At 36.8% G+C, this 26,960-nt stretch overlaps 1 protein-coding gene across 10 annotated transcripts in view; it reads right to left on the reverse strand.

Moving 5' to 3' along the window:
• Positions 1-1,658: 1,658 nt before the first annotated feature.
• Positions 1,659-26,960, reverse strand: part of Phf20l1 (PHD finger protein 20 like 1) — a 71,462-nt gene continuing 46,160 nt past the window's right edge. For 9 of the 10 annotated variants that reach the window (XM_071602105.1, XM_027950360.3, XM_071602109.1 and 6 more), the window contains 7 exons: positions 18,125-18,289; positions 13,899-14,080; positions 12,741-12,840; positions 11,248-11,443; positions 7,777-8,140; positions 6,450-6,612; positions 1,659-4,965 (listed from right to left, as the gene is read on the reverse strand). In XM_071602105.1, the coding sequence (XP_071458206.1) occupies positions 4,823-4,965; positions 6,450-6,612; positions 7,777-8,140; positions 11,248-11,443; positions 12,741-12,840; positions 13,899-14,080; positions 18,125-18,289 (1,313 nt within the window). In that variant the 3' untranslated portion in view covers positions 1,659-4,822. The remainder of the gene's footprint in view (positions 4,966-6,449; positions 6,613-7,776; positions 8,141-11,247; positions 11,444-12,740; positions 12,841-13,898; positions 14,081-18,124; positions 18,290-26,960) is intronic. The other variant, XM_071602111.1, reaches the window with a different exon arrangement.

The raw sequence follows: 26,960 nt of genomic DNA on the forward strand, positions 1-26,960 counted from the left end.
ATATGAGAAAGATGGGATTAAGACCTGTAAGTATACAAGATAATGCTCTGATGGGCAGAAAAAATGGAAAAGCAAAAATAAGAATATGCAGACAATTTTCAAATGTTAAGAGCTTGCTCATGTGTTTTTAAAATAAAAGTTGGTAAGCAGCAGAACTATTCATTCTAATGCATGCATACATTTTAAAATGTAACTGATTTTAATATTAATATTTATAAATTGGAAATCACACCCTGTGCGACTGTTTAAATTTATGATGAACTTCAAATGGAAGAAGCAAAGCCTAAAGCCCACAGTACTGTCCTCACTTATGCATATTTATAGCCTTTTCCTCCCCTCTTCCCATTTTTCCTCCCCTACTTTTCCTTGGATTCTCTCCCTAATAAATAAATTGTGCACTCAAGACAGGTCAGGTTTCTGGTTCCTCTTTAGGGGGCAAAGACAGCAGGTACCAAAAGTAGACTTGAGACTCTCCAAACTCCCTTTGGAGAAGTCAGTATTTTAATTAACATGCATGATCCTTTTCTCCAAGTCCCTCCACCTAGTCTAATTATCTTCCTTTCTTTAGCCTCTCTGGCTTCTTACACTGTCACTGGGAAATGTTCATGCTTCCATTAGCCTACAGACTGATTTTGTTAGTTCTGTATCCATTCCCAGCCTCTGAACTGGGACACCCAGAATACCCAAATTCAAATTTATTAATAAGAGTTTCTAGGTACTTAATTCTCAAAGTAAGATTCTAAGTTAGGTATTATTCCCATTTTATGAACAGGAAAACCAAAGCTCAGAGATGACACTACTAGTAAATCTCCAGTGAACATCCGAGGACAAGCTTGCAAAAAAGTTCAAGCCTATTTCACTCTATGAAAGGATTATTCACTGATATGCCTCTTCCATAGCTTGGCACAACACAGCATCCCACAGGAAGGCTCAGCAAAGCACTGAAACTCATACGAAGAGTCCCTGAAGCTCGAAAGAATGCCACTTAACAGAGACACAGACAAGGGAGAATGTTCCAAAACAGGTAGTTTATATGAAGTCAAGAGATGGAAATAAGAATAGTCAATCTAACAGTGAGGGTCTATTTACCTGAACTTGAGAGCTGGCTAGGTAAACTGCAAAAGATCCAGACTACATGGATTGAAGATTATTTGCAATAGGGCATCACTAAAGGCTGCCAGAAGCTGAAATAACAAGACTAGCTACAGCATACATGCTAGAAAAAGAACATGAACTTGAATTAGCAAAAGGTTTGAATCCTGAAGCTGCCACTTAAATCTTACTCTAGAAAAGTTTCAAAACCTCAGCATCCTCATTTAGGAAATGAGGATTTTTACTTATCTTAATGAAATAAATAATTAAATTAGAAATTGCCCATAATATGCATAATACCTGGCACAGAATAGGCACCCATTAAGTGTTACTCCTCTAGTCTGGGAGAGACAAATTTGATGAATTAGAATGAAGACAAAGTTAGAGGCCAGGAGCAATACCTCTGTGACATGAAAAATGGTGGCTCCCAGTGGGGTTGAGGAGGAAGATAGCATCATCCATTTGGAGGAATCACCACATTTGGTGAAGAAATGAATATGAGCGACAACTCAGCACCTCAAGCCTGGACTCTTATTAGGACAATGTTATTAACACAGACAGGGACATTGGCAGGAGACACAGTTTATTAGAGGGAAACGGTATGTATGCTTCATTTTAAACATGTGAAATATGCCCATGAGAGGAAGTCAGTGAAAATTAGTGTTAAGAAAAGGGGCTTTACCTGAAATGATAATAACCACATTCCTTTAAGGAAAAAGTACATTACTCTGAAAATAAGTCAGTAGAACCATAAACAAGTATGTAGTAGTACAAATTATATTTATCAGTAACATCCTAAGAGGCATCCCTCCCAACACAGGCTCATTGTACTGTTTGAATGGCAAACAAAACATCATCTTTTTAAGAAACACCTTTTCTAGTTTATTGCTTGTATTTAAATATACATAGTGATTTTTTTTTAAGTAAGGCTAAAAGGAAAAAAACAAATCTCATCTGACACTTCTCACAATGGATTTGCTTCTGGTTCTCCAAAACTAATTTACTCGCAAAGGCTCAGACCACTAGTTGCTAAAAGGCTACATCCAATTGTTGATACACTCTACAGTAGTAAATGGCTATATGTGCATTCAATTAATATTTAAAGATTTAAATTTTAAAAAACAGATTTCTAATTAATATGCACAGAGCAAACCTTTTAGTAATCTAACAAGGGAATTTCCAATTTGCTGGTAGCTAAAAAAGTGATATAGGATACAGGCTTAGTATTCCTTATCATCAATGCTTGGAACCAGAAACGTTTTTGGATTTTCTCAGATTTTGGAATATTTGCATTTGCATCATTACACATCATGGGATAGGACCCAATCTAAACATGTGCTTCATTTATATTTCATATATACTTAATAAACATAACCTGAAGGTAATTTTATACAGTATTTTTAGTGAGCCTGCATTTTAACTGTGACCAGCCACATGAGACCAGTCATGAAATTTTCCACTCGCAACATCCTGTCATCACTCAAAAAGTTTTGGAACTTGGAGCATTTCAGAATTTTGGGTTAGGGAAGCTGAACCTGAACAAGAACAAACATGCATTAACTTAAGCACATTCACCAAGGACTGGGCAGATGATGTGACTGAGTGCAGAGGTCTTCTGTGTAGTGACAGAAACCTAGGCAATACCACAAGGCATGGTACTAGGCTACTGCTCCATTTCTGAAAAAAAAGAAGATAGAGGCTCAATGTCTAGAATTAAGCCCCAAAAGGAAAAATATGAGAGCCATTATTTTTAAACACATATGAAAGATATGGTATCAATTTTGAAATATAGACATTAGCAAATTTACTCCACACATTGAATATAGGCACTAGTTTTTCACTTTAATATGTAAATTTAAGCAACTATCCCACAACATGACCTCGGCTAAAGCTTTTAATATTTCAGTAAAATCTTTGACAAAATGAATTATCACAAGTAAATGCACAAGACTACACTTTATAGCTCTTGATCTTTGGCACATTTGTCAAGTTGGAGAATCTCAAAAGGCAATAAAAATTTCTGTTTTGCATATTCTTTTAATCTTTACATCAAAATATAAGGCCGCAAAAAGGCAAGCTGAAATTTTAGGATATGTGGAACAGTTTTAATAAAGAGTTTTACATACAGTACCTTACATATAGAACAGTGTGTTTGCAAATTTAAATAATATCTGAATGTACAGTGGCATGTATTCTTATCAAAGATAAATTCAAGTTCACTGTCTATCAGTTCTAAAATACATTTATACAGATCGCTAGAACTGATAAACAGAATGAGGCATAAAATATTCAAGTGTTATATGTCATCAAAAGCCTCCTCTTAACAGTCTTTTTCCCCTTTTAAAAAAATTTCAAAACCTGTACATACATTTTTAATTTTTAAAAACAGTCTGTTAAAAGGTAACATTTCATGTTAACCACCAATTCGTATAGTCTATAGTAATAAAACTAGATATGTGTGATATAAATATGTGTCGATTATGTACATATGTACGTTGAGTGTTTGTTTAAAACAAGCATACACACTTACGCACACCTGCGTACGTAGCACTGGGGGCGCATACAACTCACAGGACTGGCGGACAGTAGGACCTAGGCTCAAAATCCAGCAAGAGCTAACACAGCAACTTAGTTGCCTTTGGTTTCAGAAATCTGTCCATCTGCAATCAAAGCTAAAAGTTTTGAGTGCGCATATATTTTTTAAAAATAAAATTCATCTTCAGAAATGAAGCTTTTCCAGTATTCCACTACTAGCAGTTAAAAAAATCCACAGCCACAAATTATTTTGATATTTTTGTCACTCCTCATCCCAGCTGAGGTTATTTATAATTTTTTTTTTTCTGAAGGCAAACACCAAGCTTACCCAGAATCAAACTGTACGCTGAAGCCTGAATACTGCCATTCAACTATCTATATGGCATATTATAGCACATGTGGTCTACAGGTTTAGGATGGACTGATGGCATTATGTAAGACTTAGGGTGGAAGAACTCACACAATAGAAACTATCCTCTTTCCAGCAGTATCATCAATATTTGGCACATCAGACCCTTCTGCAAGCCAGTTTGTTTTCAATGAGCTTAATGCCTGAAATAAATTCCAATTATTTGGTGTTTGTTTTTTAAATACATTCATAATGAAGTAAGAATTCCACAATTGTTTTCCCAAAAAGTGAGACTTCCACTGTCAGTTTTCTGATTAAGGACATTCATCACCCAAGAAACAGCTCATGATCCTATGAAAGTTTAAATAACCTAAATTTCCATGCAGCTGGATCCAACTGCTGAGATGGAAGTTCTTAGAGCAACCAACCTTGTAGAACTCTCCAGAATTTAAATTTCCTTTACAATTTTGTTTTTAGCCAATGCTAGTTTATAAACATGGATCTTTCTACTAAAAACTATAGAAACACACCACATTCTACAGGTATCTTGAGCTTCATGTAATCAACTATTCAAAATCCTGCCAATTCGTTTCCCTTAGTATAGATTATATTCTACTTCACTGATCCTTGGCATATAAAATATTATCATCTGCAGCTTGCTCATATTCCTTGATAAAGCTGTTCTTCATTTTCCTCTCCAAGGTACCATCTTATTGACATCACAAATCAATAAATGACCAAACATGCATGACTCAGCCTTTTAACTATCCACATTAGCAATCCTGTGGATAATAAAAATGATTCCACTGAAGAGAGCCACATTATTTTCATGAAGTGTTACTGTTGTCATACAGAGCAAAGAGTAGCTATTTGTTGTACTTTGCCCATGTCAATCAGGAGCTGTTTTATGTGGCGTTTAAGTTGGGGAAGTCTTGCAAGAGGATCTGGTGGCTCCAACTCCCCTGTGAAATCAAGCCAGCTTTCCAGAACTAAAAAGGAGAAGAGAACAAACAAATTTAAATGGTATCTGGAAGAACAGTCAGAAAACTGGATAATCAGAAGGTTAGAAGGGTAACTGAGTCAAGTGCTACAGACCCTGCCTTCAGAAGGCCTGCCCGATCCAGCCAGTTCTACTGTTCATTTCTGCACCCAAGAGTTCCATCCCCCTGGATGGAACCTCTCTGTTATTTAAGGTGACACATCCCCCGCCCAACTCCACTCCACCCTGGGATGAAGCCCAATATCTTTGCAGGCTAGGCAGGTGCTCCACCACTGAGCAACATCCCTGTCCCAATTGCTCTCTTTACATACATATAAACTAACTTCATTTTCAGTGTTTCCTTTTACTCTCTTCTGTAACAGGAAAAGATAGTTCCCTGTTTCTGTTCAAGCTTTCTACTAATTTACATTAAAGTCATTTCTAGTTTATCCTCCTTTTTGACAAAGGGAAAGAGGTGGCAATTTCTCAGTTAACCACCTCTTTACCACCACTATTTCTTGAAATTAAAAAAAAAAAAAAATCCAAGTATATGAAAGTTCCAGGTAGAATGCAATTAATTACATTATTCATTTTTTATTATTTTCCTTTGAAAATCTATCCCCCAAATATGGAATATGTCAAAATGCATTTATTTTCTTCAAAAATCTACCAAAACATTAACCCTACAATCAGCTTAAAATCACATGGAAGATGCTCCTTCAATGGTGTCCATTTCATTTTTATTTTCTTAGGGGAAGAAAAGGCACTAAGAGTTGCAATTTGGCACAATGGCAAGGTCCTGCCTGCTTCTACAGAGCCAAGTCAGGGGGAGGCAGAGTGCAACCTGCAAGTTAGGAGGAGAAAGGAACAGAGAGCACAGAAGGAGGCTGCCTTGGTAATCTGGCAAGCCAACTTTTCCTAGTTTCTTAAATACAAAATGGGGATAATATCTTTCTTGCCTACTTTACAGGGCTCCTGTTTGATGATAAAATTAAAAAATAGAAGAGGAAACTATTTTAAAATTCATATGCAAACTTAAGGTTTACCTACTTGACCTTGTAGGAGTTTCTGTTAATTCTACTTAAATAACACTAGCCTAAGTGAAAATAAATATTAAAATGTTTCCCCCTCATATTTCAAATATGCTTAAATTCTATATGCTGACAGCCAAAGAAAACATAGTTTAATAAAACTAATAAATATTCCACAAGAGTTCTATTCTGAGCCCAGAAGAAAATATTTAATAAATATTCATCTTACCACAAAAAAGAAAACCACTAAGATAATAAGATAATAAATACCCAGTCATAACGTCTAGAGCCTAAAAAATTCTACATATGATAAATAGTGTAAAGGAAACACTGAAACTGCCATTAGTATGGAAAATAGCTCTAGTTTTCATCCTGTAAATTAAAAAAAAAACAACTTTGAATAGCTTCTTCATAATAGCAATAAACATGCCATGAAATTGTATTTAGGTCTTTGTTAAATTACCATCAACTTCTTTTTCTATTAAGTCCATCCTGCTGGTGACTTCATTCTGCACATTTTCTATGTGTGTGAGTAGATTGAGCTGCCACTGAAGGTGTGAGTCTCCTGGGTCTTCGTTGCCCTTTTTATCATTATACACAAATGCCTTATTCCCTGCAGCTGAATTCTTCTCCAAAGGACCATTGGAAAATACAAAACAAAATAAAACATACAGAGCTGGATGAAATGCAATGTCAAAAAGGAAAAGGCACAATAAAAACCTCATCACCCACAATGATCTTTGAAATCTGATCTGCCTCCTAGGATGTCTGTAAAGTAAAGGCAGGCACATAATCAAAGTACATCTGGTGTTCTTAGGAGTGGATGTGCTTCTACATATGTGCCTCACAACACCTAGCACAGTGCTATGCAGGGGAGGACTCAATAAAATGTGCTGAGCTCATTCTATTCCATAATTAGAATGACTAGTTAATATGGACTCGATTCTTCCTCAATTAATTTCAAATGGTGATAATAGTGAAACGAGGGCAAAGTAATATGAAAAAAATCAAGGAAATTGTCAAAGACCAGCAAAAGTCTAGTCACCTACAGACTGAACTTTACTGTCACAGTTACATTAATGAAATGGAGGAAAGGTAAAAATTTTCTAAAAACTCCAGAGTAGAAACTGTTTAACACATACACACAACATTTCAATGTGGATTTGCTAGAGATAACTTATTTCACAAAAGGAGTATTAATTTCACAAAATAATTTACCAGAAATTTCATGAAGTGTAAGCCTTCCAAATTAATTACTATTTGATAAGGAAGATAGAATAATCTCTTCTGAACAAATTTTAAAGTGACTTTGCTAATTGAAAAATCAATAAAAAAATGAAAGCACAACATCTTGAAGATAATACAAATGAACAGGAAATAAGCTTATAGATATTCAGTGTGTATACAGCCATTAAAATGGGACTGATAGACTTCTAAGTGTCATGTTTAATCTATCCCACACAAAAACAAACAAAAATTACTACACACATATGCACTTTCATGTTCTGTCACACATTTTCATTTGGAAATGTGGCTCATTAGTTTTGGGAGGTATATAATTGTGTTTATAAAACTGAAATTTTTGTTAGGCTAACAGTTTTATTGAATTACAACAATTCTGAATCAGGGCATAATTAAATATTTAAATGAACAGTGTTTTTCTATAAAGTAACCGAGTAATCATAAACTTTGAAATACAGGCAAAACCTGGGAACTCAGTATGTTTTTATAAAGTTTTCCTTTGTTATTCCAGCATCGTATCCATACACAGACAAATGAACCAATTTTACCTTTTCTGGCATTCCATGCTCTTTTGCTGAGTATTGTAAATGGTGTTTATCTCCTGTGTGGAATTCCTGTTCTTCTTCAAAACTGCTGACATCATCATCATCTGAGCTCCCAGGGTCTGCAAGAGACTTGCAGTCCTGACCAAAACTGGGTGGTTTTTGATAGCTATGTTCACTTGTTATGTAAGTTCCTTCCACTTTTAGGGGCAGACGAGGTGGTTCTTTATGGTTCTGTACATATTTCTTTTCTTCTAGATTAACTGTGTCTTGGACTGTTGGTTTTTTCTCCACTTCAGCCATTCCCTGATTATGGTCTTTTCGCTTCCCAGAACAAGCCCAGAGATGAAGGTCAGGATGATGTTTATTCCTTAAAACAATGTTGGAGAAAAAAAGCAATTCAGGAAAAAAAAAAAATCTAGCAACAAGTTAAAAGACCATAATAAATTTCAGGACTAGGTAAGGAGGATGTCAGGGCTCAGGACAAGAGTATTCTTTAAGTTAACTTACTCTAGAATTTCATCTAAAATTTGAATTTGAATTCTCTTGACCATTAAAGTTATCAGTTGATATATGCATCTTTTTCTATTGATTTTTATGGCAGTTTTTTCATTGCATGATATGAATACCCTTATGTGAGCACATTTTAAAACCTTTAATCAAAAGGTGATAACTGTTCATGACAAAAAAATTCCAACTATAAATGTATGCAAAGTAAAAATCTCTCCTTCTTAGAAATCATAAATAACTGATTTTTTCAATATACATAACATTATTTTTTAAATAGATAAGCTTCACTTTTTCTTTTGACACAACTGGGACTCATATGATTTTGCCTTTTTTCTCCATAATACATTATGGGCATCTTGCCACATCAGAGCACAGGTTTGCCTTACTTTTATTTGCTCTAGGTTTGCCTTACTTTTATTTACTCTAGTGACTGAAGATTACCTCCTACAAGTTTAGTCTAGTCAACTATTCTCCCACTAATAGATGGGTGTGGATTTCTGTGTATGTGTGTTTGCACATAATGAGAATATTTTGGTCAGATAAATTTCTAGAAATGGAATTGATGAATGGCATATATTTTTATTCTAGGTATTGTCCAACTGGCCTCCAAAGCAATTGTACCTATTTACTCCCCATTACTATCCATGACAGCATCCCCTTAACCCCTCCTTACTGAAGAAAGGAGCATGATACTATCAGTTAATTCCATAATAGTTAAAATGGTGGGGTAAGTAAAACAGGACTCCAGTCATAGAAACGTAAGAGAAAGAAGGCTATGTGGGAGGCATAACCCTTCTAAAAGGTTAAAAATTGATTGCAAATTAGTAACTTCCAAATGACACAAAAAGTCAAATAAGTTTTCTTCTAATAATATTCCATATGTTGTTTCTAAAAATATAAATCTTATCTTTTGTATCTTGAAAATTTAATATTCGTTAAATAGTAAAAAATCCCATAGAAGAAAAAAAGCTGGCTTTGTAGTTCAATAGTTCAATGGACAGAATCCTCCTGTGCCCACTGAGAACATGGGCAATGATGTAATCACTTTGCAAGCCATTCTCATTTACAGGTGAGATTTATTTCCCAGGCTTACTATAATAATTCAATGAAAGATCACATGAAAGTGATTTATTCTGGCATGAAGTACTTACAATAAATAATAAATAATAATATTATCAGAAATGTTACCATAAAGAGGGCTTATGGGCATATGAGGCAGAAATGGTCCAGCTAAAATCCTTAGCATAATTTTGAATGTGGTGAAACTCTCACTGAAACCAAGAAGGAAGAAAACTAGATTTTTTAAAAAGGCCTAATCCATAACTTTCTCCTTCAAGACTCAGCATTCACATGGTTTTAAATAAAGAAATCTTTATTCAGGTTCACGACACACAATTGTACCAAATTTCGCTTGTTACTATTTACCCTTTACACTCTGCACTAGGGATAAAATGATAAGATATTTAGGGGATTCAGACATAAAAAAAAAAATCAAGCACATCAAAGTCCATGACACCAGTATGCAGTTTTCTAAGAAAGGAGTGATCAGCTCTCATTGGGCAAGTAATCATGAAAAGGCACCTACTAGGGAGACTAATGGCAGGAAGTTATTCTGGGGGTACAAGGCCTACATCTATAAGAAAGAATGCTTCCATCTGGGCACAGTGGTGCCCCTCTGTAATCCCAGCAACTGGGGAGGGTGAGGCAGGAGAACAGCAAATTTAAGGCCAGCCTAGGCAACTTAGTGTGATGACCCTATCTCAAAAAAACAAACAAAAAATAAGGGCTGGAGGGGTGTAGTGGTAAAGTGCTTTTGGGTTTAATCCCTAGTACTACAATAAGAAAAAAAAAAAGAAAGAAAGAAAACAAAAGAATGCTTCATTCAGGGGTTATGGTTTGGTGCAGCTGGAACACTAGGGCAAAACACTTGGGAGAAGAAAGATGGGGTGACACATTATGTCACATAAGGGACTCAGAGCACACGTTGGACAGCTGACTCCTCACTATGAGAAAGAAGGACACTATGCTATCAAGAAACAAGCTCCTTCTTATCTTTAAGCTCACACTGGCAAAGTATGAAGGAAGGACTGAAGACTGCAAGCCTAGAGCCACAGGGAACTGCAATACACTAAACGTTCACATGAAATACAACAGGTAGCACCAGCGAGGAGAGAGAATGGCCGAACCATGAGATGCTCAGAAGTCATAAGGGAAGGATGCAGGAGACCCAGGAACTGGGAGAGAAGAAGGGAGAAGGGCAAGTCGAATTGAAGAAAATCTTGTGAATATCCAGTGAAACAACAGTCTGTTTTTATATGAAATATGAATTTTGTGTTTTTAACGGATTCTGGTCAGAAATTAGGAAGGACTGAACACAGGCCTTGAAGAACACTCTAAACTATCACTTAACAGCAGTTCAGTCTTTTCTTTAAGTGACAACTGTCTAAGACTAAATACATTGTTGCACAGCAGAGGTGGATTCTAGGATCTGTCAGGTTCCTCTAGTTGGTGCAATAAGCTCTAAGGTAATTACAGATTCATAAAATAAAATCTATTTTACCTCAAGAACATTCCTGAAGGATACAAAACACAGGGTTCACTAATGAAGGTTTTGAAGTCCACACCTTAATTCTGTGCACACAGCGAGCACAAGCAACAGTAGGCCTGGATTCAAACTGACTGATAAACTAGATGCTGTATGGTCCTTGAACTACGCTTGCCTCCTCTATGACAAAAGGCAGTAGTAGCAGTCATCCAAAGGATTATTAATCTTTCCTGATTTTTAAAAAGTAGAGTTTATTTAAATATTTATTCTCTCTTCCAAACTGCTACTGGATGCAAAGACCACCTGCATCTGTTTTGCTTGTTTATTTTTTTAAATTTATGATTAACTTATTTTTCTCTTTTTTCTGATTTCTGTTCAAATGGACACTGAAGTGTGACCCTCCCTCTCCACCCCTCACTTACTTTAGTATTCCGATCTTCAGCTGTAACCCGTGTAGTACTTCTGTTACACCATAGACATCAGCAAGCAGATGATGTGTGGAAACTATCTTTTTGGCATTGAGATGAGAATAATTTTCTTTTAAAAATGATAACCCACACATTCTCCCATTATTCAACCAATCCTTATCATAACGATACTTTGCACTCCACCTCTGACCTGCAGATGAAGTTGACATTAAAGTCACAAAGGATTCCACTGACCCAGATCTCCCTTCAGCTGCTAACCCTCATGTTATGCATTAGCAAGGCAAGCTGTGGAATTAAGACTGGATTCAAAGCCCAGGAAGACAGCATGATGCTGGGAGAACCCCTGCACATCTCTGGTGTTCCATAGAGGACTCAGAAATCTCACTAAGGATGTAGTCAGTAACAGATGACACCTGTGAAGGGAACCCTGAGTGCACTGAAATTTTATGTATCAGTCATATGTCCTCTAAAATGGATAACAGGGCTGGAGAGAAACTATAGGGGATCTTCTCTCTCTCGCTAATCTCTGTTTTTAAGTGGCTGTAACAAAGAATTCTAGGTGAGCAAACAGGGACCCCTGCTCCATGTCCATGATTTCATAGTGTCCTCTAGCCTTAATGTTAATACAAATCAGATCCTGTTACAATTAGACATTCATGTGTCTGTGCCTCCTCCTCCACTGCGAGACAGCTGAGAGCACGGCCTGAATCATTCATTTGACAACAATGTTTGGCAAATAGAAGGTATACAAAAAAGGTTACTAAACACATGAGTATGAAATGTCTCACTGATACAGGTCTCAATCATTCTCTTGCTTCTTACCATGGCTTTTTCTTTTTGGTAGGCATGGGAACAATTCATCTGCCTTTTAATGAGAATACATAGTTATTTTTTGCCACTGGGGCTGAAACTATATTCAGTATGAAGAACTTGCTACCTGAAGACCCTCCTGACATAGAGAAAGGCATGAAGTAGAACGCACAATAGACTAGGAGTCAAAAAGCTCAGGTGTCCCCTCAGTCTGCCATATTTAGTGCTATTCCTTTGTATAATGCAATCGTCTGTGCTATAGTTGCTCCAAAGAAAAAGGTGATCACAGGCAGTGACCTGAGATCTCATCTACTCTACAATGAGCTGAATATACATATTCAGAAATGTATAGAGACTAGAAACTTCTTCAAATCTTTCCAGGAGGAGTACCCATGAAGACTACAGTCCATTCAAACATCATAAATAAGCCTCACTAAAAACAACACATAGGAATAGACAAAAGCTAGTTTTCCAAGAAAAGTCTTTCATGATAGTATGTCTAAGCAGTTAATACAAAACTCAAACTATAACAAACAGTGAAAAAATATTCTTAATTTTTTTATACAGAAGCAGAGTCTATCTGACCAAGAAGCAGTGGTGCCATATGCAGTGGACATACTCTAGAATGTGAGCAGCTGATCGGGCACCTTGTACTGAGCACAGTGAAGCAGCCTTACCAGGTGGGTCTCGGCAGATGTAGCAGATGTACTGCTCCGGGATGCTCTCCTCCAGGAGCCCCATGCACACGCTGTGCTGCCAGCACAGGCACTCTTCACACTGCCAGAGAACAGAGGAGACTTAGTGCTGACAGCAAAGGCACCCTTGAAGTCAATATCATGCCACCTCTTCAGAAGCTGGTTTGCTTTCTTGACACAAAAAATTCAATCCTCATTCATTATAACAAAAGGAAGTCATGAAATCAAGGCTGATTTTATTTTTGGATCTATTAAAATAGATTTTGATAAATTATATAAATAATAAAAATGTCAGAATTTTCCTCATCTGTTTCCCACTTACTTTTAGGCAATCACACATGTAAAACTTTTTCTTTTTTTTTTGCAAGGTAGTGGGGACGGGATTGATTGAACCCAAGGCCTTGCAGGTGCCAGGCAAGCTCTCTACCACTGAGAGACATCCCTAGCACAAAAGTATCTAACTAAAGTGCAGAATATTTTTAAAGCAAATTTGCAACAGTGCCTGTAGCCTCTCAAAGTACTGCTTGTGTAGGAGAAATAAAGAGTATAAATATAAAATTAGTTCTCTTATTTGAGAATACCATTGAAAAAGGAAAGAAGAAGAGATTACACTTGCTTTATTCTGGTAACTAACCTCTCCAAATCTTCCACATCACCACAAAATATGGGTTATGCTTCTCTTTTTTCTTATAGGTATCTTTCCTACACGGAGAGGTTACTAACCCTTGCAGAAGAGTTTTCCTTTCTGCTGAGAGTACTGAAAACTTAACACTTCCAATTCCACTCACTGGAGGGTAACTATATACTGTCAATTATTAAGCACCACGGACTCAGACCAGTAGAAAATGGCTACTGTGGTCCAACATTCAATGTGAGGCTTATCCACTACAATGCTTTGAAGAGTTTCAGCTTGAAACTGAGAAATACTGTAGCTAAGGGTCAGTATCTCTAAAATAAGGAAACTGGCTATTTTATTTGATGAAAAGATTTCCTAGTCATTACTACTGGCATTTAAAAAATGACAATACCTTAGGGACCTGTATCTCCAATGAGATGGTTGGTAAAAAGGGAAGGCCTTCTGATGCACCTAGGGGGATTCTGCAAAATTCCTACTGCAGAGAAGAGAGGTGAATCACCTACCTGAATCATGAAGCCATTCTCCTCATCCATTTCACAAATACATCGCACAATTTCATTCAGAGCATCATCTTCATCCTGAGATTCCTCAAAATTGGTTGAGTCAAAATCTTGATTGTACTCATCCCCACTCAGAAGTAAACTCTCTGTTGAAGAATCATCTAGGAATTCCACATCTGATAAGTCTAGAAGATATTTAAAAAAATGTTTATTCAGCACAATTTTTCCATTTTTATGTTATTTTTCAGAAAAAAAGGAGCTCTGAGAAGTGAATAAAAGCTATTAAGTATTTATATAAGGAGCAAATAGATATGAATAAAGTACTTCTCTATGGACAAAGAAACATTACTTTTGGAGACTGGGTAATTTTGACTGTTTCCCATCCTATGCACACACTGTTCTAAATAACAGTAAGTATCCCCTAGTATTGATGCTTACAGAGAACATGGCTAAGGTTGGTATTAATATGTTAAATTTGTATAGATTCCACATACTTCCCTTTTGATCCAATGTTTTCATGAACATTAACCCTTTTTTGGTTGTAAAAAGGACAGGTTTTATTATTTGTACCACCGAGATAAGCAACTTCGAAGATGTGAAAGAGCTTGCCCACCTGTGGTCTAATAATAATACTATTAATACTATCAGTAGCACTACTGTTGCACTTGATACACACAAGACCCTATCTTGAGCACTTTAAACACAAGTGCATAACTTGAAGGAGTAGTGCAGCCAGGTGGTGATAAAGCCAACTTAAGATGGACTACTTGATCCTAAGGCCTGTGTTCTTTTTCATTTCACCAGGATTTCTTCAGTTAGGATCAGGAGTTCCCCAAGGAATGTTTTAAAAATATAATTTCATTTTAATAGAATTCTTTAATAATTATTAAGTATATTCCAGGTACTAGATTATATGAACGATCATGCCACACAACTTGATTTAAATGGCAGGCTTCAGGTTTGTGTTTGTAATAATATAGATGCCAAAACCTATCATTTTGTTCAGGCTATTGAGAAAAAAAAAATCAAGCTAAACATAAGGGACTCTATTTATAACACCATAAGGGAAAGAAATGACGACTTGACACTGAAGGTTTTATGATACAATAGTTAGCTGGAGAAAAGTTGGGAATTAAGTCCTCACAAGGCACTTGTTAGACCTTAACCCTGCTGCTGGGCCTTTCCAAAATGGAGCCCACTCAGCTGGGCTCTTGGACAGACACTCCTTAGTACCACACCTACCCTTTCCCTAGTCATACCGTGTTCTTTATTCCTTCACTAGCGTATCATTCATCTCCCCTTTCTAGAACGTCAAAATCCATGAAAGCAAGAATAAGCAAAGCATTGTTCACTGGAAGGTGGCCACATTGTTAAATTATTAAGCACCACGGACCTGGACCAGTAGGAGAAGTGCTGCTGCAGTCCAATCTTCAATGTAGGTTTACTCACTGTTATGACCCTGAGGAGTTTCAAACTTAAAGGCTTCAAACAAAATACCCTAGCAAAGTGAGAGTGACCTTCAAATAAGAAAATTAAGCTAGGCCTGATATGTACTGTAGTCAAAAATCAATATAGAGAGAAAATGTTCTTTTCAGACTAAATCGGACTAGATGGAAGTTGGCTGGATTCAAACTATAAAAACTCATCCTATTTTTGTTTTAAATATTTCACATACTCAGCACACATGAAGCCCTGGGTTCAATTATCAACAATGAAAAAAGTAAAAAATAAAAGATTTCCTGTGATGTAGTGCTTCTTCTATCAGCTTCTAATCTTACTTATTTTTATCCTGATTCAATATTTTTGAATGTTCTAAGTTTTTATTTATTTAAGTTAATATTTTATAGAAATATAAATATTTTATTTGAGGTCCCAGGAACATTCTGGAGAAAATCAAGTCAATAGAAATGAGGTAATGGTAGAGAAATACCTGAAAGCATTCAAGAATCCAGAAGTAAAGAAATGAGACAGGAAAAATCATTCTAATATGAATAATATGAACAGTTTTAAGACTCTAGAGAAAAATTTCATTCATCCATAATCCTGTGGGCTTAAATCCAAAACTAGTATTTTCTCTTAGGTTTTCCTAAATATAAATTCAAGTTTCAAAATGGATAAGCAGTTTCAAATACTACTGTAGTATATAGATGGTATTAAATGGATGGCAATCATAATACAATAAAAACTAAGTTTAAAACTATATCACTGAAAGGAATTAGTGTGGAACTTACATATACTTGAATGGTCATCAGTTCTTTTTGGTGTCAGCATGTAAATTTAACAAATTGACCAGAAAATCCAGTTTGAATAACTAACTCCTAAGCATTAAACGTATGTTTGGTTGAATTCTGGGAGCCAAGTAAATGGGTTGAAAACTGAGTTGAAAGTTGTATAAGAAAAGCGAATAAAAGTTCCTCTTACACTTACATGGGGGAGGGGGCGTGGGGACAATGGTGCCAACTGAGTGGCCACAAGGACACCAGTTTCCTTTGAACTGCTACCCCTTGAACTATTATTGCTGGTTCACAAGATAGTATTCTCAAAGTATGGTTCCCAGACTGGCAACATTATCATCACCTGGGCACTTGTTATTAATCAGAAATTCTTTTTTTTTTTCCTTTTTCTTTTTTTTGGTACCAGGGATTGAACCCAGGGGTACATTACTAGTGAGTCATATCCCCAGCCCTTTTTATTTTTTGAGACAAGTCTTCATTAAGTTGTTTAGAGCCTCATCACATTCCTGAGGCTGGTCAACCTCCCAAGCTACTGGGATTACATGTGAGCACCACCATGCCCAGCATTAATCAGAAATTCTGAGAAAAGGCTCAGAAAATGTGTCTTCCAAATGGCTGTGATGTGTACTCATGTTTGCAAACCTGCTTCTATTAAACACCTCTTTTCTTCCTCCTAGCCCAGTGCTCAATTATACAGAAGGCAGGGTAGAATTAAGGGTGTATACATTTGACTGTTTATACCCTTTTCTTCAATATTCTTGTCTGGCACTATTGCTAGCCTGATATAAACTCCTATTCTCCAACACTCTCTAGCAAGACACCATCTTCAAATCTTGATGGCTCATGGTATGGGTGTTCCTATGTGATTTCTAAACCCTGCCCAGAAACTATATTTTGGCAGGATCCTCCCAGAAATCTCATTTAATTGTGGTAGGACCCAGGATCAGAGTACAACGATGATTATTATGTACACCTGGGTGTTCAGAACCATTGGACCCAATACAAAGAAAGTGACTTGTGCTTGTTGGCAAAAGGCAGAGGGGCAGGGAGATCATTTTTCTTAATCCTTTTCCTAATGTCTTAAAAGTGCTGTGTGCTTATTTCATAGTAAAGGGAAGAATATGCTCTTCTCCACAGTGAGCCAGGAAGGAGTAAGGCCTGGAAGAGAGCCAGCAGTAACAGTGCAAAAGAAAACCAAACCTAGTATCTACCATCTAGGGCACGGAGAAGGGTTAAGGAAGCAAGCTCACCAACAAGGATCCCTGGGCTATATCAAAAATGAAGCTTCTGTCTTATTTACCTCTCATCCAGATTTTGGTCCCTACTGTGCCTCAGCTCTACTGTGAAGCCACTGCCCGCAGTGTCTAGATGTGGGAAAGTCTCTCCTCCTACTGCTTTAGGATTAGAAGGAGTTGTAGGAGTCCTCATCACCTTCCACTATCAGGAGCAGACTTGGAGGAGGATCTGAAAATTCCAAATCTAGTGCTCTTTTCACACTGATGGGGCCTAATTTCTGACTGTGCACAAATCCCTGACCTGAGCACAGTCCCACATCTTTGGTTATAGATCTAAAGTACATTTTAAAAATTATGCTAAATATCTGGTAGAAAAAACATTATCTCTGGAGCTAATGAAGACCTCAGTTCAAGTTTTAATCCTAACACTGATCAAACATAAAATTACCATAAGCCTTTGCTTGTTTTATTTATAAAATGTGGATAACAATACTGCTTTCTAAGTTAGTAGAAAAGAATATGGATATATATGTAAAAGCACCAATAGAAGGACTATATATAGTAGACACTGGTATTAGTTGCTTGATTCTCTTTTTCACCACGAAGTAGAAAAGCCAGTTTTACTTTATACAAATTAAAATACAGCTCATATTTCTAATATTGCAATTTTCCTATTAGTTTATGTAATAACTTTTTCAATATTCTTAATTTCACAGTTAGGAATGTAGTCTTTTTTTAACCATTACATAGTTACACATACTTTCACCACTAAGATCAACGGACAGAATTGCCCTGGGGTACTGATAGGTTGTAGTTTTCTCCGTAAACATGCTTCGCGGAGCCAGAGAACTCCCAGAAGATCGAGTTAGTGGAGAAGAGCACCTTTCCAAAAATTCTAGGGAACTGTCTTCATAGTCTGAATAGTCTGCAACATAAGATACACAAAGACATATTAATAAAGTATCAAGTAATCAAGAAAGGTCACTACAAAAATCATAAGGAAGTCATGTTTCAGGGTATGTAAAACAATCACACTACCACCTCCTCTCATCTGAGAACAGCTAGCTAATGATGCATCTGACCAGGAAATCAGTACACCCCATGCAGCACACTCAGCAGGGATCCCCAGGTTCTAACTGGCACCAGAGTAAACTCTTGTCAAGTGGTCCAGACACGAAAAATGATTATTTCTGTTATGCTCCATTATAATCATAGCTATGTGTGTGGTAAGATATGCAAAATGAAATTATTCTTTTTCTTTTTTTGCAGTTTTGTTAAGAGGTTCTCCTAATGTCTAGCACAGTATTATAGTGATAATTTGATCAATAAATGTTTCAAGCAAAAAGCCTCTGAAAGAAATCAACTGGTCCTGGAAAAGCTCTGTCAAAGCTGTGTTCTTCTCAGCTTGGGATGAATCTTGTAGATGTACACAAGGGGAAAGAGCCCCATGCAGTCTGAGGGAATGAGAGTGCGATTCTAGGCACTGAAGAAGGCTATGAAGCCTAGGAGCACACGGCACATCTACCTGACAACTGTGAGACTGAGGCTGGAGATAAGAAAGGAGGCTGGACTGACAGTGGCCACATCAGGTTACAAGTGTTTATAGTTTTATTCTAAGGTAATAAAAAGCTTCTGAAGGTTATAAGGGTGACAGGATGTGACACAAGCCCAATACTACTTCTGATTGCTCAGTGGTAGAATGAAGGCAGTAAGTCAGAGGTCTCAGCAGCAATCCAGGCAAGACTTGATGGTGGCTTGGACAGAGATGATGGCAGCTGAGAGGAAAGTGAGGATATCAAGAAAGATGAGTGATATTATAGATCGGAGGCAGATAGCAGAGATGGTATCATCAAGAGGGACTTCCAGGTTTCTGTTTCAGCAAATAGTGATGAAAGCAAGTCCAAGATGGGGCTAGAGAATAATCAGGAGACAGAGAAACCAGAGGAATGTGAATTCAGAGCATGTCTTTTTAAGATGGGAGAACCTATACACACATCATCTACATGAATCTAAAGATACAGGGGAATGGGTGATGGTGCTAAGAAATGGGACTCTCAGAAGAGAGACAAACATTCCTTTCATACTAATACAGGCAAAGGAGAGGATGCACACATGCAGGGAGGTGTGTACATGTGATGGAAGAAGAGTAAGTGATGGAAGAAGAATAAGTTTCCACCTGGTGTGTCTGTCTCCTCAACTGAGAGTGAAGCAAATGATGTCACTGAGATAGGTTAGAAAATAAATAAAAGGGGAGAAGAGTGGATGGAGTTGAGAAAAGGTCAAAAAAGAAAGTGGAAAAGCAAGTTTACGACAGAAGAGTAGTAATAACACGGCTCAGAACTGAGCATTTATTGGAAGCTGGCAGTGAAGTAGGCAGAAAAACAGTTCCTACACACGCCTCTGTCCTAGTCTCTGGGTCCCGGAAATATTTCAAAGTACATAAGCAAGGGGGAATTTAAGGCTGTAGATGAAATTAAACTACCCAGCTGGATTACCCAAAGGAATCCCACAGATCTTTAAAAGTAAGAGAGGAAGACAAAAGAGCCAGTGTTATAATAAAGTGATGAGACTTCACTGGCCAAAGCTGGATTTGAGGGTGAGAGGGGACTGGAACCAAGAAATGCAGCAGCTAGAAAAGACAAAGACAGAGACTGCTCCTTGAACTCCACAAAGAAATGCAGTACTGCTGCTACTGATTTTAGCCCAGTAAAACCTATTTTGGACATCTGACCTCCGACTATGAAGGAAACAAACATGCATTATAGTCATCTGTGATGGCAGCCTTGGGAAACTTACCAGGTAATCATAACAACACCAGAGCATAGCCACTCTGTGATGAAAACAAATTTAAGCACATTCTATATACTAACTCTTAATCCTCACAACCATCCAATAAGAGAAGGTCAGCTGCTAGTACTATTTCACAAATCAAAAACTGAGGCAGAACAAGTTAAGTAAATTGTCCATGAACACTCAGCTATCAATGGTAAAGAAAACATTCAAATCCAGATGGAATGACTCCAGGAGCCTTACTCTTAACCAAGAAGCACTATGGGTAGATTTACACATTTAAAGCAAGCATGCACTACCTGGAAAGCCTACGAAGGCCCAGATTCTGGGCCTCAGGCCCAGCAGTGGGGAACAAAAACACTGGGATGCTGCTGCTGCCATCAGACAACAGCCACTGTGCTCTTCTGCCTCTTTGAGGCTTACGGTAACACTGCAGCCTGACCAACACTAAGGTACCCAGGTACAGGTACGGGAAGGGCATCTATTAAATGCCAGGTACTGTTCATGTATGTTTCAATGATTACCCTATCTAATATTGATAATACATATTCACAGTCAAAATGATCACTACCATTTTAGAAATGAGGAAATTGTGAGAGAGACAAAGGTTTGAAACCTTTCCAAAACTGCCCTCTAAATACTACATTCTATGCTACCCTCTCAGGGAAGCAAACAGAGGAGTCTGTAAAAATAATGACAGGAATCACAGTCTGGTGCTAAAAGTAAAACATGGCTGATATTAAATCACCCTACCATTATATTCTCAAATAAATGAATTATTTTGGCCTTTGGCATACTACCTGCATCCTACTCCTAAACTCTCTGGCTACTATGAATCAAGAGTCTTCTGCTGTTTCAAGGCTTATAGCAGAGTAATCTCCTACACTGACCCCCTTTTCTCCATCACCTCAGCTTTTATGAATTTTAAATGGATTTATTTTGTGCTACCCTCATCACCAGGTTATACCTTTCTGGGAGATACCTGCACATACTTATCACTTGTACCAAACACCAATCTGTGTGCTCACAAGCTCTTGTCAGGGAACCTCTGGTTTTACTATACAGTGTTTTGAATCTCTGCATTTCTAGCTCTAGCTCTTTTTAATCTCTTTATACTTTCGGTTTCATGTTAACAGGGACAAGAAAAAGATAAAGTTAGCAAAGTAACAAAAGTAAAAACTGGTAAAGATACCACTAATAAACCCCAACATGGCAATTCCTCATCCACACAGACTGAACCTGATGTTAATGTTATAGCTTGTAAACTAGTTCTGGTCATCACAATGTCCTAACCCAATAGTAGTATATGGAATAGCTGTGAAGAACCACTTAGCCAAACTGCTGCCTCTGCAATCTCATTTGAATGAATAATATACAAGAATAAAAACTTAGTATGCCAAGAAATATAGGTAAAAACTTGTTGAAGGAAGAATACAGTCTGATAAACAATCCTGAAAGTTTAGGAGGTAAAATTAATATAGCTCAGTGGTACAAATTAAAATCTGAACCACTCCATCGGGTGTAATTTGCTTGTCACTGTTTGTTACCTATGCCAAATTAGAAGACTCTCTTTCTCTCTGCTATAGTTAACTGTAAAATGCAGCTGTCAGGCACTAATGTACAGTTAGCATGAGGATTAAATGAATTAATATGTATAGAATGCTTAGTGTTTGGTACATAATGAATACAAGCACGATATGCAAAATATTATGAGTTGTTGGGCTGGGGATGTGGCTCAAGTGGTAGCGTGCTCGCCTGGCATGCGTGCGGCCCGGGTTCGATCCTCAGCACCACATACAAACAAAGATGTTGTGTCTGCCGAAAACTAAAAAATAAATATTAAAATTCTCTCTCTCTTTAAAAAAAAATATTATGAGTTGTGAATAAAAGGTGTTTAAAAATCCCTCATGATGCTACTTGTACACTAAGAAACATTTTCTAGTAGGAACCTCAGACGGTAATACTGCGAATTCTTAAACATTAAGATGACTTTACATTTTTAAAATTAAAAACCCCATACTTCCCACTTAAATATCACTCTTCTAATCATCTGGGGGAAAGTATCACTTCCAAATGAATGTAAACAGCCCAGAATAAATTTTCCTGAAATGGAATAATTAATTACAAAGATGCTGGTGATTACCAGACTCAACACCTGTGTTTACAAATAGCAATGCTTCTGTGCATCATCAGCATTTACCAGGATGCCTTGGACAAAGCAAGAATGTTCATTTACAGGCCTAATTTTAAAACAAAGTACAAGGTTCTTCTTGTTTCATTAAATATATAGATACAGATATATACAAATATCTATATGTAATTTAAAGTGCTGTATTTTAAAAGGGTTGTTGTAAAGGTTACTAAAGTTAAGGGCTGATCACTATTCTAAGATGCAAGTTTTCTTTGCAGTTTTTTCTCTGTGATTCTAATCACTCTTGTTTCTTTCAAGTCACCACTTGCAGCCTTCTCACAAGCCCTCTCTACCCAACCCTTTGCCACCAAGTGTGGCCCCTTTCTTATTCTGGTGTTTTTTTTTTTTTTTTTTTTTTAATCAGCTCTCCACTGTTATCTTTCCCCCAAACTTCCCATGTTATAACATGTAAGATTCTGTGACTGGCACTGCAGACTGGAGCAGGCCTCAGTTCACTGATGCAGCATCATATGGCTAAAACAACTAGCCGCTCCTAGTGGGAGGATTCAGGGTTTCCACTGGAGCACCTGGCTGGGCTCATCCCCCAGAGACAGATTAGTAGAGAGTTCATCAGGCAGTGTTATCTGCAGTCTAAAGCTTATGACGCACCACTCATAGGAGGGTATTTGGTAATCACAGTTTATGGTTAATGGTTTTTTGTTTACAGGGCTCTTAGGTAATACGTGGAGGGGTCAGGGATGGGCTGGGGAGGGGTAGAAGAGTAGGAGGAAAGACTTGAGAAGCAAGGGAGGCACAGGAGTGCATGGAAATGTTTAAGACTCTCTCCCTGAAAAGTAGTTTCAATCTTGTCAATCTCACTGTGATCCTCTATCTTCATATTTACTCTGGCAGCTTTAGAGAATATAGGAACCTCACATTCTGTGGGAAAATTAGATGTTATTTTTGGACTACACAGAAAGTTGAGATCTGAAGAATTTCCCAATCATGATTACCCACTACAGCAATGCCTGGCAACCTTTATACATTTACATCTTTTAAAACTCATTTTATTAAATGTTTAATGAATATGAAAAAAAATGAGCATGACATAAAGACAATCAATACGACAAAATACTCAGGCACCAATCCTGCAGTTGAAGGAAAAACTCACCATTTTTAAAGCCTTCTTTGTGTCACTTTCCAATATGAACTGATAAAACATCCCTTTCCCACCTCAGAGGTAGTAATTTTCTGAATTATTGTTCATCATTCTCTTGCTCTCCCACATAATCAATCACTAAAACAATACTGTTTAGTAAGATAACATTTTAATCCTGACCTGAATAGAATTATGTTCTCTTAAGGGACTGGATTTTCAGCTTAACATCCTGCCCCCAAGAGTCCTGTAGATGTAATTAGGCTTTTCAGCCCATGGAGCGACCCTGCTGAAGGGACACAGTGTCTTACAGGAGAGCTGGCTGCGCGTGCTCCACAGCACCATGTGAGTTTCCTCAGGAACTTTCAGGGCACATGGCACTCATCCTATTTTCCACTGTAATTGTATACTTGTTTCCATTCCTCAGCAACATCTAAAGTATTTACCTTGTAATTTTTGCAACATGGCAGGTATGAAATATACTTCACTATGTTCTACGAACTGCATTTAGCCAGCCTCTCACTACCCTGAACATCTTACTATGATCCACCTGAGGTTTCTGTCTCTGTGAAGAACCTGCTAGAGTCTTTTGCCCTTTTTCATTCTGTGCCACTTCCATTTTTGATTCAGAAGAGTAGAAATATATTCAAAATACTAATCTTTTTTTGTCAGGTATACGTGTTACATTTCTTGTGGTTTGCAGGTTGTCTTTTCACTCTATTTTTTGATGAACAAAACTTCTTAATTTCAGTCTAGCCGTATTTTCAACTTTTCCCATCAGGGCTAGCATTTTTTGTTTAGAAATTCTACCCTGCCTAAATAAAGATCATAAAAATATTTTCATATACTGTCCTTCAAAGCTTTACAATTTTCTCTCCACATATGCCTGAAATAATTTTTGTGTATGGTATAAGAAAAGAATGCATTTTCATTTTTCTACCCTATCTTAATAACAAATTGGTCTGCCACTTAGTAATCTTTACCCTTTACCCACTAAATCTTCAACAGAAGGTCTGTACAAATATAATGGATTTGATCTGGAATATCTATTTTGTCCTTGATCATTACATATATTCCTCCAAGATACCAGAGCACCTTAATAACTATAGCTGAATAGTCAATCTTCTTCTATCTCAAGAGTAACTGTATTATTTCTGGGGCTTTATTCTTCCATTTTAAGTTTTAGAATCAGCACTGAATACATACATCTATTTAACATGACTGACATCTTTCCAATATTGAATCTTCCAAACCATGAATATGGATTTTCTTACTTTTACTTAGGCCTATAATGTTTCTAAATAAGATTTTATACTCAGCTATTCACAGTATTAATAAAAACCAAAGTGCATATAGGTGTTGAAATTTATAGACAGTAACGTTTGTTCTCCTTTACCTCTTAATGTGGTGAATTTCATGAAGTGGTTCTCTGTGCCACAAGAGAGTACAACAAATTTGGTGGCTTAAAAAGACAGAAATTTGACAGGCATGGTAGTACACACCTGTTATCCCAGCAGCTTGGGAGGCTGAGCCAGGAGGATCATAAGTTCAAAGCCAGCATCAGCAATTTAGTGAAGCCCTAAGCAAGTCAATGAGACCCTGTATAATTCAATTCCAAGTATATTAAAAAAACAACAACAACAACAAAAAAAAGAAAAAAACACCAGAAATTCATTCTCTCAAAGTTTTTAAGTTCAGAAGTCAAAATCAGGTCTTGGTTGATGGAACTGCACTCCTCTGAAGGCTCGAGGGCACAATCCTTCCTTCTGGCAGTACCAGCTTGGCCTAGGGCTGAATTACTCCAAACTCTGCCTCCACCTTCACTTGTTCTTCATCTCTGGGGGTCTTAAAGCCCCCATATTTAAGGATCCAACATTAAATCCTGATGTTTTATTCTGACATAATTTAGTTCATCACTTCAGCAAAGATCCTATTCCTAAATACATACACATTCACAGGTAATAAGGATTAGGATGTGGATATGTATTTATGATGGGGGCCCTATGTACCCACTATGGGATTATTCTTTTTCTAAATTTTGAAATAATTTATACACATTTTTGGAGTTTTCTCTTGTTTTAGTTTTGATAAAACTTAGCAACATAACATTCTAGTCCTGTCTTTTTTTTTTTTTTTTTTTTTATTGGTTGTTCAAAACATTACAAAACTCTTGACATATCATATTTCATACATTAGATTCAAGTGGGTTATGAACTCCCATTTTTACCCCAAATACAGATTGCAGAATCACATCGGTTACACATCCACATTTTTACATAATGCCATATTAGCAACTGTTGTATTCTACTACCTTTCCTATCCTCTACTATCCCACCCCCCTCCTCTCCCATCTTCTCTCTCTACCCCATCTACTGTAATTCATTTCTCTCCTTGTTTTTTTTTCCCATTCCCCTCATAACCTCTTATATGTAATTTTGTATAACAATGAGGGTCTCCTTCCATTTCCACTGATTAAACTTCTTTTAAAATTTGGAGACTACTAAGGTTTGTACCTTCTTTCTGAGTTTGATTTCTGGCAGTTCTCCAAACCTTCCTCTAACCTTTAAAGTTCATCTTAAAGTCTGGAGCATTTGTAATTATGTTCTCTTCATTCCTAATGTTTATTTGTATGGTTCATCTTTTTTTCTGAGGCTTGTTGATTATTTTAGTTTTTTAAATAATTAAATTTGGCATTTTAAAATTCTTTTTAGCATTTTTTAGTTCAATAAATTTTGTTCATGTGCTTAAACTAAACTCTAGTTTTTTGGATTTATTCTTGATCTTTTAACTTCTTAAGTAGCAAGCCTCACTGCTGTTTTTCCTTTCCTATACACCTGTATGACAATACATTTTGTTTATGTGTCCTTGTACTACACTCACAAAGTTTTAACATACAATATTCCCATCATCTTTCAGGTTCTCATTTTTTTATCTTCCCTTTGGACTTTTTGTTTGATCCATGAATTATTTAGAACTATGTTGCCTAATTTCTAAATATTCAGGGCTCTTATCTTTTTGATACTGGTTCTGTGATAATACTGTGATCAGAAACTACAGGTCTATATTATACCAATTTCTACCATTTGCTAAGGTTTGCTTAAACCTGTCTCATATGGTCAGTTTTAAGAACCATGTGTGTCCTGAGAAAATCACACATTCAGAACCTGCAGTGTCTGCATGGACCTGTCACTCACAACATGGGTAAGGTACCACCTCTTTTATCTTGTAGAACATTTTTCACTTTTGTTAATTTATCTAATACCAATATGATGAAATTATTCAATGATAAAATGTAGGCATTTTTTACAATAAAATATAAAGAGAACTGAATCTTTATCATGTGATGTTAACCTCTAATGTCTAGGAATAATTTTTGCCTTAATGACTACCTGTTAATAATATATCTACTCTAATTTCTATTTTTAGTCATTATTTACTTACCAAATTTTTTCCATACTTTTCCCCCAACATTTCTCAATTTTCTCCATCCTTATATTTACATACATCTTTTGTAAATAA

Source organism: Marmota flaviventris, chromosome 15, assembly GCF_047511675.1.
Source record: "Marmota flaviventris isolate mMarFla1 chromosome 15, mMarFla1.hap1, whole genome shotgun sequence".
Lineage (NCBI taxonomy): Eukaryota > Metazoa > Chordata > Mammalia > Rodentia > Sciuridae > Marmota > Marmota flaviventris.